This window comes from Fukomys damarensis, unplaced genomic scaffold (genome assembly GCF_012274545.1).
Source record: "Fukomys damarensis isolate Sample0158 unplaced genomic scaffold, DMR_v1.0_HiC HiC_scaffold_26, whole genome shotgun sequence".
Classification (NCBI taxonomy): domain Eukaryota; kingdom Metazoa; phylum Chordata; class Mammalia; order Rodentia; family Bathyergidae; genus Fukomys; species Fukomys damarensis.
The window spans coordinates 21,389,288-21,409,084 of NW_022900938.1; the positions used below are offsets into that span (position 1 = coordinate 21,389,288).

The following is a 19,797-nucleotide window of genomic DNA, read 5'->3' on the forward strand; positions in this document are numbered from 1 at the left end:
CAAAAAAAAAAAAAAAAAAAAAAAGTTTCCTTTTCCTGCCCCTTAGTTTAACGACAGGTAGGTGAGTCTCTCAGCTAAACTTCATTTTCTCACTACCAAAGGGTCTTGGATAGCTATAAATTGGTATTAAATTTTAAATATACATCATAGTGAATTAAAAATACTTCATAGTAACTTATTTCTCTTGCAGTTACTCTTAGATGAAAATTGGGAGTTTGTGTTCAATTTGGCCAATCCTCTGACATTATAGGTGCTTCAGAATATCTTCTTTGATAAAGCCAGGCATGGTGGCACACATCGATAATCCCAGCACTCTGGGAAGAGGTTTGCAAGTTGGAGCCCAGCGTGGGCAATTTAGCGACTGAGCAAAATCCTGTCTCAGATTTTTTGTTTAAAAAGGGAGGAGGGAGGCTGGGGAAGTAGCTCAGTGTGAAGGCCCTAACTTCAATCCCCAGTACTGCAAATGAAAAAAAAAATTTTTTTTTTCTTTGAAAAATGCCTTTTCTACTCTCCTCCTAAATAAATCAACTCTAATAAAAGAGCTCTAAAAGGAGCACGTCTGGAGTATCAAAGACAGCGACTGTAAGTCAGCAGGGACATAAGCCATTACCAGTGAGAAGACACTTAAGCTGTTGTTTTAAATGATGATCAACCAAGAAAAGAGCAAGTATATTTTGAAAAATGAGGGACTCTGTGCACAGCTGGCCTGGGTTCCATGTGTAGTGTACATGGAGAGCAACAATGATCAGTAAGGAGGTTGTTGATTTGCTTATAAAGGAAAGCAGCTTCTCCTCTCTGCCTTCTGCTTCCTCTTGGGTCTAGCTGCCTTTTGTTTCTTTATTGTTTGGATTGCTTCATTGCTCTGCGCAGGGGCCTTCAAATTGAGGAAAGGAAAATTAAAAAATGGAAATAAAGTGTTTGTAAATGGGGAGGTGAGGAGGGGTGAGGGGAGGGCAGGGACAAGGGGAAAAAATGAGAACCAAGACCTGTCATGTAAAGGTGCAGGATCCCAGTAATGAATGTAACTGAACTGTATACCTAGATTGTACCAATAAACTCAATAAAAAGAAAAAAAAAAAAACAAATTGAGGAAAGGAAGAGCAACAACAGCAACAAACTTTTCTGCAGAGGTATTAAAAGTTTCTAAATGGCCAAGCAAGATATGCTTCCTTGGTGGTGATGAAGGGTGTTGCAGTGACTCTCATAAAATAGAAACTACTGGCAAGTATGGCTGTGAAGAGATCGTGTTAAAGAAACAGGATGGCTGTGGTTTACTGTGAGCATCAATTTTCCTGTTGAGTATTTTTACAGGAAGTTGAAGAACAAAGCCAAATTCGTCTTAATTAGTTCTAATGGCTTTCAGATCTTAAAGATATCCAACTTAGATTTGCATCCTGTAGTCTTTAAAGAATAGAATCAAGAATAATTTTGAGTAGGAATCCCAAATTATGCGATTTTTTTAAAATTCAAGAGTTTAGCAGCAACTTGAGTTTGCTAAATGATTTTATTTTTGCAGTGGATTCATTGTCTTTGTAACGAATGCCATTGCAATTGTTTTTTATGGTTGTAATAACTCATTATGAATTTATTAAAACACTGTTGAGCAACCCATATTATAAATTTATTTCTGTTACTATCATTTGGTCAAACAAATGTGTACATGGGGGAAGTGAACAACAAAGGGTGTGGGGGACGTGTGTATGTTATTTATAAGCTAGAGGACTGCATTATAGAGTAAAATATGAATGAGTGCAAATAAAAATAAAACAAGGGATAGAAAACAGTGAGGGCAAGAGAGCACTGGACCTTTAGCTCTGTCCCACTGCATAATTTCTGTGACACCCTCTCCCATCCCCCGTCACACAGGACAGATGAAATACCCCTCTACGGAGTTAACCTTTTGTGGGGAGCTTCTACCCCATCCATATTAAGTAAGACCGTATTCTTGAAGGGGTGACTTTTGGCAAGGTTTGTAGAATAAAATGCTTTACATTTCAAATAATCCAGAGTCATGATAAAACATACCTTAATAAAGCTGAGTCTTGTGTACACTAATAGAATCCCACCACCCCAGGGATAGCATCCCGCCCTCCGAGGCCCCCTTTCTATCGGGAGCTATTGGAAATCTCTTCCCTCTTCAAGTCATTCTCCATTTAGCTCTAAAATGAATATAAAGTGCCTATGAAAACAAGAAGCACTTTATTTTTTTTTCTTTCATTAAGTTTATTGGTACTTCTTCGGTACACAGTACAGTTACATTCATCGTTGGGATTTTGTACCTTTACATGATAAATCTTGGTTCTTATTTTATTTCCCCCATACCTCTGCCCTCCCTTTACCCCCTCTACCCTTCCCTAGCACTTTATTTAAATAACTAACAATTCTCTTGGTTCTGAGGAGATCGGTCATTGTACATTTAGAGTTAGTTCTGCTTTCCTAGCATATGGAAGCCTGAGCTTCCTGGGGTCAGTCTAGACTAACTGTGGGCTATGGTTGAGCCTCCCATCCACATGGTTAGGGAGAATATGTCCTCTCTGGGGGCAGGGTTACCAGTCCTCTTCTCACAAGGTGTTTCTAGTAACTAACATTTCATAGTTAGCAAGTGGGTCCAGGCTCTATGATCCCCTCATTCAGAGGTGGGTGCCGCCAAGGGCTGTTAGTATCATTCATTGACAGCTCCAAAAGGTTCACCATCACTGCCCTTGTTGGTTTGGAATCAGTGAGTGATGTCTAACATATTAAGCTGTGATGCTGCTAATAGTGTTATAGTAAAACTAGTGATGCCAGTTGTTTCTTTCATGGAACTAGGACATCTTAGAATTTCTATATTGATGTACACTCTGTGTATGTGGGAGGGGTGTACGCACACACAACAAAGAAGAACCAATAGCTGAAGTTTTCAAGTCATTTATGCAAAATATTGTGCTCTATTTCCTCAACTCATAGAGGTAACTCCTTTATATAAGATTTATTGGCAGGACCTTCCTCTCCTCTTAACAGTTTTTCACCTAAAATCTGATAATTTCTTGATAATTTATTTAATTATTAAATAAAGCTTTGACAGTCACTCATATATCAAGGTTCAGGCTGATTTTTTACTACTTAATGTGTGACAGTCCAGCTATCTTGGGTGGGGAATCAACTATTTGACAGATACTTTGTTCAGAAGCCATTATCCTATTTCCATGATAGACAGTAAGCAAATGTTTATTGTTAAAACTGTGTGTATTAATTTCTACGGCTGCCCTAACAAAATCCCACAGACTTCATGGCCAAATAGGACAAATAATAAAAATTCAAAATCAAGGTGGCAGTGGGTTTGTTCTCTTCCCAGGTCTCCCCTTGGCTTGCAGGTGACATTGTCTTACTGTGTCTGCAAATGTCTTTCCTCTGCACATTCATCCCTGATGTCTCTTCCTCTTATAAGGATGCCAGCTATACTGGAGGCTCCACCAGAATTTTTTTTTTTTTTTTTTTTTTTTTTTTTTAACTCAGTCACCTTATTAAGGCCCTGTCTCCAAACTGCCACATTCTGAGTTTGGGGCTTCAGCATGGGAATTTGCAGGGTCACAGTTCAATCCCCTAGCACTGTGTGAAAATAAAGCCCTTTTCCATCCCTAGGGTTTTCTCTGCATACCAGGTGAAAGTTTAAAAAACTATGCCCCGCTCCATGATGAAAGTTATTTAAACCCTGAAATAACTCATGCAGAGAAATTAATCTTCTAAGTGTGTGTCCCTACAAGTGCAGTGCTGGGCTTGGCAGGAGGGCAGGGCTCTGCAAATGTATATGTCCAGTTGTAAGGAGCCTGCAGGGGTGAGAGCGGACAGCAGAGTGGATTCTGATGCAGGAAATAACAGGCTATACTTTGCACCCCACCACCCTGGGCCTTTCCCTTGTTCAAGGCCCCTCTTGGCCCAAGGACAGCTGCCTTCAAATGCACCTCTCTCTCAGGGCCCAGTGACTGGACCACCTCATTCCCACCCCACACAGCTGTACCCCAAGCCACAGGGCAAAGCCGGCCCCTCTGCTCAGCCCCAGTACCTGGTATGCCAGGTACTCAGCAGTGTGTGTGCCAGCAGGACTAGTCCTCATCCTTGGGGACAGATCCGAGGCCCATCCACGAAGGGCTTGTAACAGATGGGAAGGGGAAGCTCCGAGAGGTTAAATTCTCAGGCCATCAGAGCAAAGATTCAGAACTAAATTCTCCTGACCCAGGTCTCATGTTTTCACTTTTTCATTCCCCAAACCACCCTGGTATCTGGGGAAATCCAAAGGACTCCTTCTGCAACTGTTTTTAAGTGTATAAAATACAATACAGAGGAATTCCAAGGGAACTAATTACATTGAAATATATACTTCATTAATAGTTGAAGCTACATGATCTAGTAGCAGAATTTCAAAGGACATCTGCAACAATTGTAAGATGATGGGAAAGTCTCTTGTGAAAGACTGTTGGCAAAGACAGCTTAGAACTGATTGATGGTCTACATTTGAAATAGAAAGGAAACGCTAAATAATATGTACTTTCTTCATCCAAGTTCACAAGACCCTGATTCTATCCATAGACACTGGGTGTGAGGATCCAGGCAAGAATGCCTGGTCTGTTAGGGTCTGTGATCTGGTGCCAAGAGGCCCCCCTCTGGTTCTAAGTGGGGCTATTAACTCTGAGAGAAGGGCAATTGCTACTCTCCCTAGACCTTGGGGTTTTGCTTGGGGAAATCTAGGACTACTAGAAAAACAAGTCCCAGTACTTAACACTGGTGTGATGATAATTCTTTGCCTAAACCTCATAGTGCACAAGGAGGGATGCTAAGAGCCATTCCAGGGTCAGGCACTCTGCCTGTTGATGTGGTCGCTGATTCTCACTACACACATATTTGGTAAGAAATTTGCTTTTTGCCAGGTACTGTGGAATTGGTAGGGTGCATAGTCCAGTAGAAAGAGCCAAGAAGTGGGGATGGCAGTAGATTTCCTTGCGTCTGTGTGGGAGCAAGGTGGCAGTCTGGAGTTGCCCACACACTTCCCCCCAGGTCCAGCCTGGAGAAGTCCAGGCCATGCCCAGCAGTTCGGCCAGGAAGGAGCAAGGGGTACAAGGCAGCCTTGTAGCATGGAGGGCATAGAAATCATTCATCCGGAGGGCAGTGGAAGATGGGCAGGGAAGGTGACAACATTCATCCTCAAGTGGAGAGAAAAGAAGAAAGCTTACTTCTGTGTGGCATTTGGAAAGTGAGGGCGCTCACCCACAGATCCTCTCCCTGTTTATCTAATTTGGCCCAGAGTGGAAATCCCTACTTCTCTCAAGACCTGAAGCCTTTGATAGCTTCTTTTTCCTGGCCTTGTTTTTTCCTGCTTGTTTCTGTGCTGGCCGTGACCTTGGGACCAGTTCTGGCCCCAGCCAGGACCATTGCTGTTTCTCCCTCACTAGACATCTGGATCCCACAGTCAGCACAGTTCCCCCTTGAGTTGTGGTCCAGACGTTTGTTTATAAGCCAGGCAGGGCACAGACAGTACTAAAACATCAACAGCAGAGAACTGTAGAATAATTAAAAAGGCCTTGTAGGGCGCAGTTTCCTGAAAGGGTCCCCCTTTTCTTTGTGGCCCCTGAGACGTGTAGGGCAAGAGAAGTTAAGTTTTATCTTTGGGACCAATGACTGACTCATGAGAACCAAGTCCACAGGGTATTCCTGTTAGCTGACCAGAATCCACTCCTTCCCAGGTGCAGAGATAGCAGATGACAGAAGGTTGGTTGGTGAATGTGGAAGCAAACAGGCTAGATTAGAGTCTTGAGGAACATCGCATCCACCAGACACATGGAGGAACTGCCACGGAGCCCACCTGTCGGGCCTGCCGGGCGGACCAGGCTATCCCTGCCTTGATAAGCCACCCTCTGCAGTTCAGTTAGTACCTTTGACTTGGCTCCAGCCTCTCTCACAGTTGGACTTGCATTTGGCTTCTGAGCCCTGCCCTTCCTCCTGGTCCTGGGAGACGTCCAGCTCCAAGGCCTAAGAAGGGCCTTCTGCAGCTGGCAAGTCCTCTTCACAGGGGGCACCCAAGCCCCCTCACAGTGCTCAGTTGGCCCCATGGGGGAAGGACTGGTGACATGCAGGAAAGACCAATTTAAATGACACATTTGAAGTGAAACTTGGTCTAAAACAGTGTTTTACACAAAAAGAGTTCAGTCTAGTTAGCAGCACTAGTTAGCCTCCCTGAAAATGCTTAAAAGAGCAGAGAGTAAGGCGTTGTCATCCAGTGGAAGAGCAGAGACCAAGAGCACATGATTCAAGGCAATTGCCATTGCCCTGTTGTTGCGTGACTCACTCTCTCCAGGGCTCACCATCCTAGCACACTCGTGCTAGCCTGAGTGTTGCAGGAATCAGTGACAACACGAGTAATGTGCCGGGGTCCAGTGATTCTCTGGAAGTGATAGCTGTTGTTGCAGTGGTGGAACATTTTTAAATTCTTTTTCTCCCCCCCAGACAGCCCACTTTGGAAAGGAACTGTTTCCAACTGTCTTAATTCTTCTTTTCCAACAGCTGTGACAAGTTCAGCAATGTCATTTTAGCTTTTCCCTTTCATTTCTGCTCACAGTAAGCAAGCCACCCAGCATTATTTCAATAGAAAGTACTTATTTCAAGGCGTACATTTTCCACCTTAACTTTCGGTGGCTGAGCTGAATATTTTAAGTTCTAAAAAGTTGTTGTTTGCAATTAGGGGGCTATTGAGAATAAAAGAAAAATACTTTTGCTGTTTGAGCTTTGGGACACGTGTTTCATAGAAATTATGTCACTCAATGGCCAGTGTCTCTGGCTTCCCTCTGGTTCAAAGCTTAAACTCTACAACAGCGTGTCTCAGATTTTAGTGAAACTAGCTCAGGGTGCTGAGGGGTGGCAGAGGAAGAAAGGATTTTGTCTTGGGGATGAGTGAAAAGGAAGAACCACTAGAAGAGCATTTGTTTTCCATCAGACTCGGCTAAGATACACTTCTAGTACTTTCATGAAAATCCTCTACTTACCAGGACTTAGGCCCAGGGCCATCTCATTCTGCTGTGATGGGGGTGGAACTGAACCCTGAGTTTAGCTACTAGTCTCTTCAAACACCTTGCCTCAGAGCACCCCTTGCTAGGGACCTTTCAGACAGAACAGTTTCCTCCAAGTGAGGAAGAGAAGGGCAATTCATCTCTTTAAAGTTGAAATCATAACAAAGGTGAAGATACCAGGCATGTGGAACATCGGCTGCGGAAAGCAGCAGGCCGTGAGCCAGAGAAAGGCCGTGGTAGCTGAGCCAGCCATGCTGCAGCAGGGCTGCCCAAGTCCTTTGGAGTTCTTATCTCACCATAACTTCCCACAGTGCTGGACGCTGACTTACAGGATTTAATGTTTGACCTGCTGGGTTTCAGTTTTGCTTTCATCCCGTTCCTCCTTTTTGGAATAGGAATCTACCCTGTGCCATTGTACGTCAGCAGTATTTATCTTCTTTTTTATTTTTATAGGGGCTAACAGCTAAGAGTTTGGATTAAGTCTCAAGGAAACTTTGGACGTGGACTTTCCAGAAGGACTGGAACTGTTAAGACTGGCAATTGTTAAATACAGTTTGCATAAGGAGATGTGTGTGTGTCTTGGGAGTCAGGGACAGAGTGTTATGGTTTAAATCTAGATGTCCCAGACTGGGGATTTAACTCAGTGGCACCACACCTGCCTCATAAGCACAAGGTCCTGAGTTTGATCCCTGGTACTGCAAAAAAAAAAATTAGATCCCCCCGCCGACCAAGAGCTTCATGTGTTCATAGATGGGGCTTTTAGAAGAAGCCTGGATTATGGTGGTGCTGAAGCTAACTTGCTGTTAGAAGCGGGGGGGTCTGGTCAGAAGAGGTGGGTCACTGGGGCACAGACCAGCTGCAAGAAGGGGAGCAGCAGGTCCTTCCCCATTCTGCTTCTGCCCAGGAGCCAGCCAACTATGGACTGAAACTTCTAAAAAAAAAAAGCCAAAATAAACCTCTCCTCTTTTCATTTGTTTGTGTTGGGTATTGAATCGCAGCAGTGAGAAAGTGACTGAGATGGTTGTTTTGTCTTACAGATTTATCACCAAGACTGTTGAAAGGCTAACCGTTGTCGGAGATGCCGGTCCCCCCACCACCGGCGCCCCCACCGCCACCCACATTTGCGCTGGTGAGTGTCTCCTCTCCATTCACTTTCCATGCCTATTGCAAGCCAAAAGAAGTCAAAATCTGGCACACGGGTGTGCATTTTGAGCAAGTATGCATTCTGGCCTGGGTGTGATAGAGCAGGCTTTGCCAGGGCAGCATAAGCCAACCTGAGACCTCGGAAATCTAAACACCATGAAGGGTTTGTTTGGTTAATGACTGCTGCCACATACAGTGTGAGCATGGAATGGGGATCCTTAGGTTTCCTTTGATGTGCCCGTCCAGGGAAACATGGTGGCCCAGGACAAGGATTTGCAGGAGCCGTTCTAAGGCCAGCGTGCAGCCTACTCAGCATCCAGCCTTTCACTCCTGGGTAGACAGACCGGAAACCCAGGTCTCTGTGTGTGGTGCGTCCAGTGTGTGTCATCCGTTCTGCTCCCTTTTTCTCTGCCTTCTCCCCTTTCTTTCCACTGTTTTTGAACTGTCAACCCCACCCCCACCTGTCCCACCTAAACTCACATCCCCTTTTAGCCTGTCCTTTCATTTCAATGTTTGCTTCCTGAGGGAATTTCTTCACTGGAGTTAACCCTGGTCCTCTAGAGGCCCGTGGGAAAATTAGTACAGCCTGTTCTGGGGAGCCACACAGTGCTATGAAACGGCTCCAGGACACACTCCACTATCGGGGCCTCCCTTCGTGCATCTGCACTAACTGAGGAGCCTCACACTGGTGCTCCCTTCATTTTCATATAGGGAAGCTGAGGCTTGGCGAGACAGTCACTGTTACCCATTCATTTTGTCACAGTAGGCATTGCATCAGGACAAAGGCTTTACCACTAATCTATATCCCTAGCCCTTTTATATTACACAAATTCATTGTTATTTTACAAAGTCTATTCTGGATTTTTTTAAAAAGTTTTTAAAAACTGGTCTTTTGCATAGATAAATCTGTGGGGTTCTGATCTGGCTGACATAGCAAGATTGGTTTCTATGTCTCCCAAAATGTGAGTTGTATATCACTGCTTGATAGTAATGGATTAATTTTTTGAATTTTAATGCTTATGTATTTATTTTAATATATGTTCTAAAATTATGATTGGCACATCAAATTCAGGGTTTAACAGTGATAATTTAATATATTCATTGACAAATAGTATCCAAATTGTGTTCAATATTGAATACTCAATATATTACTTACTATATTGGTGTGATAAAGATATTAAATATTAACAGGTGTCATGAGAAGACTGCACGAGAATGATGAAAGTTTGAGGGGCCCTTGTTTATCCTATCAACTAATTTCTATCCGTTGTTATCTAACTCAAAGCAAGATCCTATAGAAATAGGATAAAGAGAGGAAGAAAAGGAAAGGAGGGTCTCTGGTCATCATGTGACATTGTTAAGAGCTCTGATCTGCCACATGAGACTGGCTAACACCACGGAAGTCAAGTGTCAGAATAAATTTTGAAGCCAAACAGGAAGCCATCGAATGTTGGTGATCCCAAATTGTTAGAGATCCAATTTGGCATTTCATTTAACCTTCCTAGGCCTGAGTTCATTTTCATTCTTAAAATGAAGACAAGGTAATTTTTAAAGCTCTTTCCTGGATGTCCAGGGTATGCTGTTAACTAGAAAAACAAAAGTTCAGAGCAACAGAGAATAATCCACTAGCACATGCAAGCTGTAAGTGCAGGGCACTTCTGAAAGGCCACCTGAGAAGCTCTAAGCAGGCTGTCTGGGGCACGCTGAGGGCTGCTGGAGAACAGGCATTTCCAGCCCACTCTGTCCCATCATAGGGAAGGCCCTGGAGTCAGACTGTCAGTGTTTGAATCCTAGCTCCTCCTTTTACTGTCTGGTGATGGAGCAAAGATAAAATCTTTCTATGCCTCAGTTTTCTTGTCTGTGAAACGAAAACAACTCACAGTTGATGAGGACTAATTGAAATAATACATATAAGATGCTGAAAACAGTGCCTGGCCCAGTGTAAAAGCTAATTATTACTACCACGAGCAAGTCATCTTTTATAATTTAATTATTTCAAGACACGTCCAACTTAACACACAGTGATTCCATGTAGCCTACTTCAGGGATTTTCTGTGCTCTCTAGTTCTGCTAAAGGGAGGGTGTGTGAGATGGCAAGTCGCGCCATTCTCCAGCTTTCCCTCTTGTGGTCCTCACTGGCCCACATGAAAGCACATTCCATCCAGGAGGGCTGGGGCAGCCTAGGAAGACTTTCAGGTCCTCCAGGGCCAGAGGAGCCCAAGGCAGTTTCCAAGTGTGACAAACAGGCAGTGCGTACCTCCATGTCCACATGCTGGGCTCTTACTGTCTCTGCTCCTAAATGACCCTGAAGAAACAAGACTGATGTTCAGGAACTCTAGAAATATAGGAACATATGCAAACATTGTAAAGCAATACCTTTGTCCACTCTTCAAGTTCTCTGAGCTATATTTTCAAATGGATTAAACATCAGAACAAGCCAAGGGGATGCCAGGGGACTTTTGAGAATAAGGAAAATGTTCTGTATTTTTATTGTGGTATGCTCATTAAACTGTATATGTTTGTCAAAACTCACAGAACGGTAAACTAAAAAGATTATTTCACCATATGTAAATTATACCTCTATAAATCTCACTTAAATATTAAGCATCTTTGTGATGGTATTAAGAGGAAATTGTTTTCTGAAATTTCGGTGTTATTAAACCCACTTTTATTTATTAGAGACCATTTCTACCTTGTACCAGGTTAGTCCTACAAGATGGGAAAGGGATCCCATCTTCAGATCATACCCTGGAGAATGAAACCTAAAGCGTCCTGCAGAACCCTGAAACTGCAGGTTCCCTTGTTGGGTGTAGCCATCGACCCTCACCTGGCTCTGCTAGTTACAGGCAGATGGTGGTCCCAATTTTCAGGTATTTAGCAGAAGCCAGCTCCATGCCTTGAAAATGAATGCAATTTACTGCTGCATCTGCTCTCAAATGTCTAGGTCATAAAAAGAATAACACGGGGTCCAAAACTTGTGGAGGGTTTATAGCCTATCACTAAGATCCTAAATAGCATACTTCCAGTCCCTGCCTATCCAGCTGAGTAGTGTAATGCATGATTTTAATCCAGGAGCTGATTTGTGTGGTTTCCTTGCAGGCCAATACAGAGAAGCCTACCTTGAATAAGTCAGAGCAGGCTGGGAGAAATGCTCTTCTGTCTGACATCAGCAAAGGGAAGAAACTGAAGAAGACAGTCACCAATGACAGAAGTGCACCAGTATTGGACAGTAAGTGAAAAAGCTATTTCCCAGGAGGCAAGATGGTTTATGGCCTAACAATCAACTCTACCCCTCCTTCAAAAAATTTTTTTTTGTTTAACAACAGCTGCAAAGCTAGCAAAATAAGGGATTGTACCACTCACTATAGGCCACAGCTTTGACTTGGGTTCCGCTCTAATGCAGCAGGAAGCCAGTATAGTAATTCTTTGTCCAAAACATACACAGCAGCAATTCTCTGAATTACTCACAACACTTTTCTGTAGTTTAACCCAGTGCTCTGGCACCACAGATGAGGAGATGGCCATGAAATATGGAAAGTGCCCTAGCCGTGGGGTCAGAGGATGTGGGCACATCCATTGTGTGCCATCTCCAAGTCCCCTTGTCTTCATTTGTGAAGCGGAGATGGATACCTGTTCTGCTGGCATCATAAGTTTGTTTTGAGCTTCAAATGAGCTTGTTCAAAAGTGCTTTGTTGTCTGACAGTATAATTCAGGTGTAAGATGTGATTAGCAGGAATTTGGAGAGAGTGGAAACGAGATCATTTATCAACCCATCTGAACCTGAGATAACTTTGTACAAGGCAGGGTATGTATAACTAATGCCCACAACACAGGGCTACTTATTAGCATTTTTGACAGGATAAAGAATTATCCATGACTGGAATCCACTGATCATTAATAATCAGGCCTTTCACATTCTTAGACCTTTCCATTGCCCACCAGATATTACTAGACCTTGCTTGGACTCAGAAAATGCACTGACCTTCCACAAATCACCACGTGGAGTTTTGTAGATGAGTGAATAAAGATGCAGGATTTTAGCAAAGTAGATTAGTAGTGCTTGGCCATCACTGGGAAAAATGCCTATGAGCAGAGAAGAAGAAGGATCAGAGTTAGAGGGGTGTGGGAAGGAAATGAAAAAGAGGAAGATTAAAATAAGGTCTTTGAACACCGCTCTGCTACCAGGCAAGGTGGTGCAAATGAGAGCATACCACTCCTCAAAAAAAAGGGAACTGGAGGTTTTTTGACTCTTGATTTGAAACAGTGTAACCTCTGGGTCAGAACACCCATCAGTGTCACAGGATTTTCCCTGGGATGGACCCAGCGCAGTCAGTTATATTTGGCAAGCTGTGGTCCAACAGCCGTCTGAGTGTGGGGTTAAGAGGCTAGCAGCTCTCTCCACTATGAAAGGAGCCTGCTGCCCTGGAGAGGAAGTGCAGATTCCCTACCAATGTTGAAGGAAACAACATTCTGGGCCTATTCCTCAGTCCAGTGGAACTCAGTGTATTCTTGAAGGTCCACTTCTCCTGTTATAAGGAAACAGTGTTAGTCCTTCCCTCTAGCTGTTCAGTGATATTTAAGAGTATACTGCTTCTGCCAGGCATGCTGGCACATGCCTGTAATCCCTGCTACTTGGGAGGCTCAGGCAAGAGAATTGTTACATTCAGGCCCAGCCTGTGCAACTTAGCAAGACCCTGGAAACCCTGTTTCAAAAGAAAGCTTCACTCAGTGGAAGCAGGATGTACAAGATGAACCCAGTGTGTGTCCTTGTGGCCCGGGCACTTCACTGGACAGCTTTCCTGTTGTCACAAGCTCTTTGCAGGTGGCAGCGTTTGTCCATGGCATTGTCTTTGATTGCATGTGAACCCCTGTGGGCTCTATATTAAAATGTTGCCCATGATTATGCATGACAGCTCTTAAATTCAGCCCTGTCCTGCAGTCCTACAGTTTATACAAAATTACCTGGGGATAGTTAGCTATCCTTAATTTCAGCTTTTTGTATTATTCTATTTTCTGTTCCTATAACAAAATACCAACTAATTCAAATGTTGTATAAATTATTCCCAAACAGGAAGAGATGAAAAACTGTTAGGTATAAGAAACTGTCATTATCCTAATATCAAAATTTGGCAAAAACAGCACACTAAAAAGAGAATGTTGTTCATAAGTGTTTTTTATGGTGATTTTCATCTCCCATGAGACGTGACAATGTCTGAAGACATTTTTCCATGTTTTTGTGTATGTGTTTTTGTTTGTTTGAAGTGCTGGGGATGAAGGCAAGTACTCTGCCCTTGCTGCATCCCTAGTCCTGAAGACTTCTGCAGTTCTTACAACTTTGGTAGGAGTAAGGGACACCTAGTGGGCAGAAGACAGAGATGCACTAAACCTTAGTAAGCCTTCTATAAAGAACAGGATAGCCACCAACAACAGGGAATTATCTAAAACTAAATGTGAGTACAGTAGTTCCAAAATTAGGAAACCTACCTCAGATAACTTATGATCATGGATGAGAGAATACCACATTAAAAAAACAGAAACCTAATCATGTTATAAAGATAATTCACTAAGCCCAAGATTTATCTTTTTTTTTTGGTACCATGGATCAAACTCGGAACCTTGCACTTGTGAGGCAGGCGTTGGCACCACTGAGCTAAATCCCTGGCCCGATTTATCCTTTTTTTTTTTTTGTACCAGGGATTGAACTCAGGTCATTGCACTTGTAAAGCAGGCCACCGAACGGCTGAGCTAAATCCCCAGCCCCCAACTTATCCTATTTTTAATACTAGATTTAAAATGTATCCATCTTATCAAAAAAGAAAAAAACTACATAATCAAATTAGTATATATTAAGTCAGCATTTGATAAAATTCCATGCTATAAGAAAGTCATAAAAATCTAAAATAGAAGGATCCTTTTTGAATGTAAATATTTTTTAAAAGCCTATTTCAAACCAATAGTATTAGAGGCAGTCTTACTAAAATCAGAACACAGCTTTAGCACCATTAATAATTCATGTTGTTATGGAAGTCCATCCATCAAAGTAATTATCTGTGTATAATAAAAGATACACACCTCTTAGAAGAGGGATTCAATGGCATTACGATTTGCAAACCATTTGTGTACCAGAAAATGCAAGGGCATAAATTTTTTGTAAATTTTAACTCAGAATATACAGCAGAGTGGCTTACTAGTTATCAAATGGAATTTCCTGTGCCAATAACAACCAGTTATAAAATATAACAGGAAAATAACTCTTTTACAATTTTAACAAACAAAAATGTATTCATAGTTCAAAAACTTTTTAAAAAATTCAAAAGATGTGACTAGATAGGACAGTATACATTTCTAAATGTGAAATGTAGACATACAGTTCTCCCAGATTAATTTATGCATATGATTTATTGAACAAAGACTGAATCTGGTTTTAGAGGGGTAGGACTTTAAACAGTATTTAACCTCATAAATATAAACATACATACAGTCTTGGTTACTTTCTCATTGAGGGGACAAAATACTGGACACCCACAAGTTAAAGGAGGAGAGGTTTATTTGGCTCACAGTTTATAGAGGCTCCAATCCATAGTTGGCTGGCTCCAAGGCAGGGTGGCATGGCGGATGGACATCACAGAGGAGAAACCCCTTATGACATGGCAGTCAGGAACCAGAGAGCCATCAGAGGAAGAGGAGGGAGGGAGGGCCACACCTACTGCTACCCATCTCTTCCCAACAGGCTTGCCTCCCAACCTCCCAGCATCACACCCAGCTGTAAACCTATCAGTAAACTAATCCAGTATCACACACCCACGATCCATTCACCTCCCCACATCTCCAACTATAAGTGCATGAGGGTTAGGGGGGACGCCTAGCTATAAGTCATAACACATACATGCATGAATAATTAGGTGATTAATTTTTAAAGAGGGTATAATCGTGGCTCTCATGGAAATATAAAATGAATGTTAGCATTCTACTTAACTCATTAACTAATGAAGAAACCAATATGATGTTATTAGTTCAAAGAAAAATACAGTACAAAGTATCACACATGTAAGTACTGAAACAAACTTATAATTAGGTGCAAAACAGGTCAGTAATCAATTCCATTGAACTGAACAAAGTAATTTGCATTTCTTTAGACAAATATAATTTGCATTACCAGCAGTTTTCTACAATGTAAAGAGTTATAAAATAGCTCAGCTGGGTGTGGTGGCACACCTGTAATCCCAGCACTTAGGGGCTGAGACAGGAGGATTGTGAGTTCAAAGACCACCTGGGCAACAGAGCATGACACTGTCTCAAAAACAAAAGAAAAACAAAAACAAGCTGGGCATGGTGGCAAATGCCTTTAATGCTCAGCACTGGGGAGACTGAGGCAGGAGGATCACGAGTTCAAGGCCAGTCTAGCCTACATAGTGAGAACTTGCCTCGATCAAAACAAAGCAAAATAGTGCAAAGGTGGTGGGAAATAACTCAGAAGGCAAGACAGGATATTCAGTAATCTTTCTTTTTCTTTTTTTGTTTCCCATTTCAAAATCTTTCACAATTTTTTGCAAATAAAGGCAAAATAAAATCTTATGCCTTCTTAATTAGCCAAAACTTTTTAAGTTGTTAAAGCCTACTGTGCTGTTTTATGATATTAAAAAATGAAATCAACATAAAAGGCCATCAAATGAGTGGATAATTAAATTATAATACATTAATGTTTTAAAATATAATGTAGTCCTTTAATCTCATGTGTTCAAAGAATAGTGACATGGGAAATGCTAACAATAAAGAGGTTAGTGGTTTTTTTTTGTGTTCTTTTCTTTTTTTTGTACTAGGCATTGAACCCATAGCTTTTTTCACACTTTTTTTTTTTTTTTTGAGACAGTCTCACTAAGTTGGCCAGACTGTGCTCAAACTTGTTCTCCTCCTGCTTTGGCCTCCCAGAGTACTGGATTCCATGTGTGTGCCACCAAGCACAGATGAATTTGTTCTTAAGAAAAAACATAAAGTGAAAAATACAGGAAAAAATACACTTTAATACTGGATATTTTCATGCCAGGCGTGGTGGTACACGCCTGTAATCCCAGCACTTGGGAGGCTGAGGCAGGAGGATCGCTGTGAGTTCGAGACCAGCCTGGGCTACATAGTGAATTCCAGGTCAGTCTCAACTACATAGTGAGACCCTGTCTCAAAAAACAAACAAATAAACAAACAAAAATACTGGATATTTTCAAGGAATAAACTATGTGAGATACTTTGTTTTCTTCAGTTTTCCTTTTTACTATTTCCCCTTTTATTTATTTATTTTTACTATTTGCTTTTTTCTCACTTTTATTGCATCTCTCCCCCTTGGGACCCTTCCTTTGTAGATGCTTTTATTTGCTAAATCTTAGGCTAGAGGACAAATAGATATCAACACATAGGACAGCCAGTCAAGCTGGTATGAGGACAGAATGTCATCTCTTACTGTTTTTTTCACTACTGTGCTGGGCTCAACGTGCAGCTGAAAGAAAACCCCTCTATTCTGCCCAGGGGTGAGGCAAACCCCTAAAATCCTGCAGCTGAGGGGAGAAATCACAACTGTCCCTCAGAGGCCCAGGTTTAGCCTGTGCCCTCTCTTATCATTGTTTCATGGTTTCCTTGGGCAAGGACTGGTGCAGTGCTCAGGTGGGCATTTTCATAGATATATTTTCTTCCTTTTGCAGAGCCCAAAGGAGCCAGCGCTGGTGGTGGTGGAGGCTTTGGGGGAAGCAGCGGGTTTGGTGGAGGAGCAGGCAGCGGTGGAGGAGGAAGCAGCAGCGGTGGTGGCAGTTTTGGAGGCGGCGGACCTCCAGGCTTGGGAGGACTGTTCCAGGCTGGAATGCCCAAGCTGAGATCCACGGCCAATAGAGATAATGGTAACAGGTTTCCTCCTCTGAGTAACTAAGGAAGAGGCAGTGTTTGTAAGCTTGGCTCGACTAGGGCTCTGTGCCCTTTAGAAATTTTACATGTTAAGGTGCTATTCCTGTTTTATAAGAAAACCTACTTAGCTTGCTCTTCCTCTCTTCTGCCCTTCTTCCCCTCCCTCTCTCCTTTCCTCCCTTCCTTCTTCCTTTCCTTCTTTTATCATTCAGGATCATCCATAGTGCTATAAAATATTTGCCCATGTTTTGGGGGGTAACCTGTACTTTCCTGTACTTTTCTAAAGGGTGAGCTAGAGTAGGAAGAAAAGGAAGGAACACACAGAACTTGGCACCCTGGAACTCTGCCCTGCGGCCTAGCAAGTGCAGCGTTCTTTGTGAGGTAGCCTGCCTCAGCTAGCAAAAATACTTTGTGAGCCACTTTTCTGACACAATAGGAAATCTGAAAAGGTGTTTTGCATGAGACATTTGATATTTCAGAGCCAGGGATTGTAAGGCTGAAAATCCCTTATCCAAAATGCTTGAGAACAGAAGCATTTTGGATTCCAGATTTTGGATGTTTACATATGCATATTGAGATATCTTTAGAATAGAACCCAACTGTAATCACAAAATTCATTATATTTTGTATAGACCTTATATGTATAGCCTGAAGCTAATTGTATGCAATATCTTTAATAATTTTGTGCATGAAACAGAGTTTCATGGTATGGAATTTTCCACTGGTGGTGCCCTGTCAGCATTCAGAAAGTTTCAGATTTAGGGTTGGGGTCTGGCTCAGAAGTAGTGTGCTTGCCTAGCATGCACAAGGCCCTTAGTTTGAATCTTAGTAACACACACACATGCACACAAAGCTTCAGATTTTGGAGCATTTTAGATTTTCAGATTTCGGGATGCTCAACCTGTGTTTTCTGCAGGGAGCCATGTAAATGAGTCCTATAGGATTGTCTGTGCACCTGGTCATGCCTACATGAAAAACAGTGTACACGAGGCCTTCTCTTGGCTACTGCAGAAGTTCAAATTTACTGTGAAACTTGTTGGGGTGGTAATGTTTCTCGTGTTACAAAGATTTTATTCTTATTTCTGTAATCTTCTAAAAATGTCCTATGGAAAAGTATGAAATTCTCACATTCCTCTGAAAATAAAATGTCTGAATCCTCAGGGTTCCTGACTTATTTTAACACTGGATGGTCAAAATCTAGAAAGAGGCCCCATAACATGAGAGAGCCTATCTTGCCAGACTTGTGTTTAAATTTAAGCTTAGTTATTTTAAAACCCACCCAAAGGGATTGAGGGAGCTTGACAAATGCATACATTCAGTACTTTAATGGTAGGTGAAAAGGTATGATAAAAGATAGAAAGTAAAATAGTAGATAAAGATGGGATCGAAGTAGGTGTACAGATTGTCCTGCAGAAGGCCTCTGCCTGTATTAGGTGGGTGGCGAACCTATGGCACACGTGCCTCAGCAGGCTGAGTAGTCATTGAGAGCTCTAAACAGTTCGGAATCACTTATCTGGAATAATGGCTGATGAGTAGCAGGCGTTCGATAAATGTTTGACACCTTCATTAGCCTATGACTGAAGTGGTAGAGTTTTAAAGCTAACCATTTTTTCAAGAATGTATCTTGGGTTTCAGGAGATTGGAGGAGAGGGGAAGATTGTTGGTATCTTTTGTTTCCTCCTTTAGTTTCTCCTTAACTAGCAGTTGAAGCAAATTTGTCTCAACCAAAGCAGCTACAGGGTTCTTCTGTCCTGCTAGCACCGAATTGGAAGTTGACCCAGTAAGGAAAAAAGTTGTATAATTGCCTACATCTTTGCGAATGAATTCCTTCCACTGGTGTTGATTCTTTTTTCTTTTCTTTCTTTTATTTTATTTATTTATTTATTTATGGAATGGGGATGGAACTTCGGACCTTGTGCTTGCAGCGCAGGCAGCGGAACCACTGAGCGAAATCCCCAGCGGTCTTGATTCTTTTAATTAAATTTTGTCCATAAGTTTCTTTTTCCTTAGTTCTTTCTTAATGCAGTCATAACTCTCCCAGTAAATTCTCCCTATTCTTGGACACGTCTTTGCAAAGGGACTAGATAAGCCTGTACATATGAAGAGTCATCTGAAATAACTAATTTTTTCACTCAAGGCAGCAGAATAATTTAGAATTTGCAGGTGGGGGTAAGTGAAAATCATTAGCAGAAATACCATCTCCCTGGGTCATCTCGCTCCTACCCTCTCGCAATGAATAGGAGCTTCTCCACACTTGACGTCAATAGATCTCTCTCTCTCTCTCTCTCTCCACAATCCTTTTTAAAGCTGATGGAGTGTACAGCCTGGGATTTGAAAGGAAACAGAGCTGGGGCCTGTTCCTCTTTAGGAAAGACCGCCCAAAATTCGGTTTAAATAAATAATAGCAACCTATGTTTTAAACCACTCTGGAATGGTCTTGCAGTAAGCCAGCGAGGTCTTCGGGGTTTTCAGTGGTTCTAACTGGGTATCTATCTGCCTGTTCTGTAGATTCTGGAGGAAGCCGAGCACCCATTCTACCACCAGGAGGAAGATCGGCATCTGCCAAGCCCTTCTCGCCCCCCAGCGGCCCTGGGAGGTTTCCTGCCCCTTCTCCGGGCCACCGCAGCGGCCCCCCGGAGCCTCCCAGGAACCGTATGCCTCCGCCGAGGCCCGACGTGGGCTCAAAGCCCGAGAGCCATCCCCCTCCAGTACCGAACACGCCGAGACCCAG

General features: G+C 42.5%; 1 protein-coding gene across 1 annotated transcript in view; it reads left to right on the forward strand.

Annotated features, from left to right (window-relative positions):
• Positions 1 to 19,797, forward strand: part of Wipf1 (WAS/WASL interacting protein family member 1) — a 77,356-nt gene that overhangs the window by 47,559 nt on the left and 10,000 nt on the right. Inside the window, exons 3-6 of the mRNA XM_010607079.3 lie at positions 8,075 to 8,166; positions 11,280 to 11,409; positions 16,871 to 17,062; positions 19,575 to 19,793. Of these exons, the coding sequence (XP_010605381.1) occupies positions 8,116 to 8,166; positions 11,280 to 11,409; positions 16,871 to 17,062; positions 19,575 to 19,793 (592 nt within the window). The 5' untranslated portion in view covers positions 8,075 to 8,115. The remainder of the gene's footprint in view (positions 1 to 8,074; positions 8,167 to 11,279; positions 11,410 to 16,870; positions 17,063 to 19,574; positions 19,794 to 19,797) is intronic.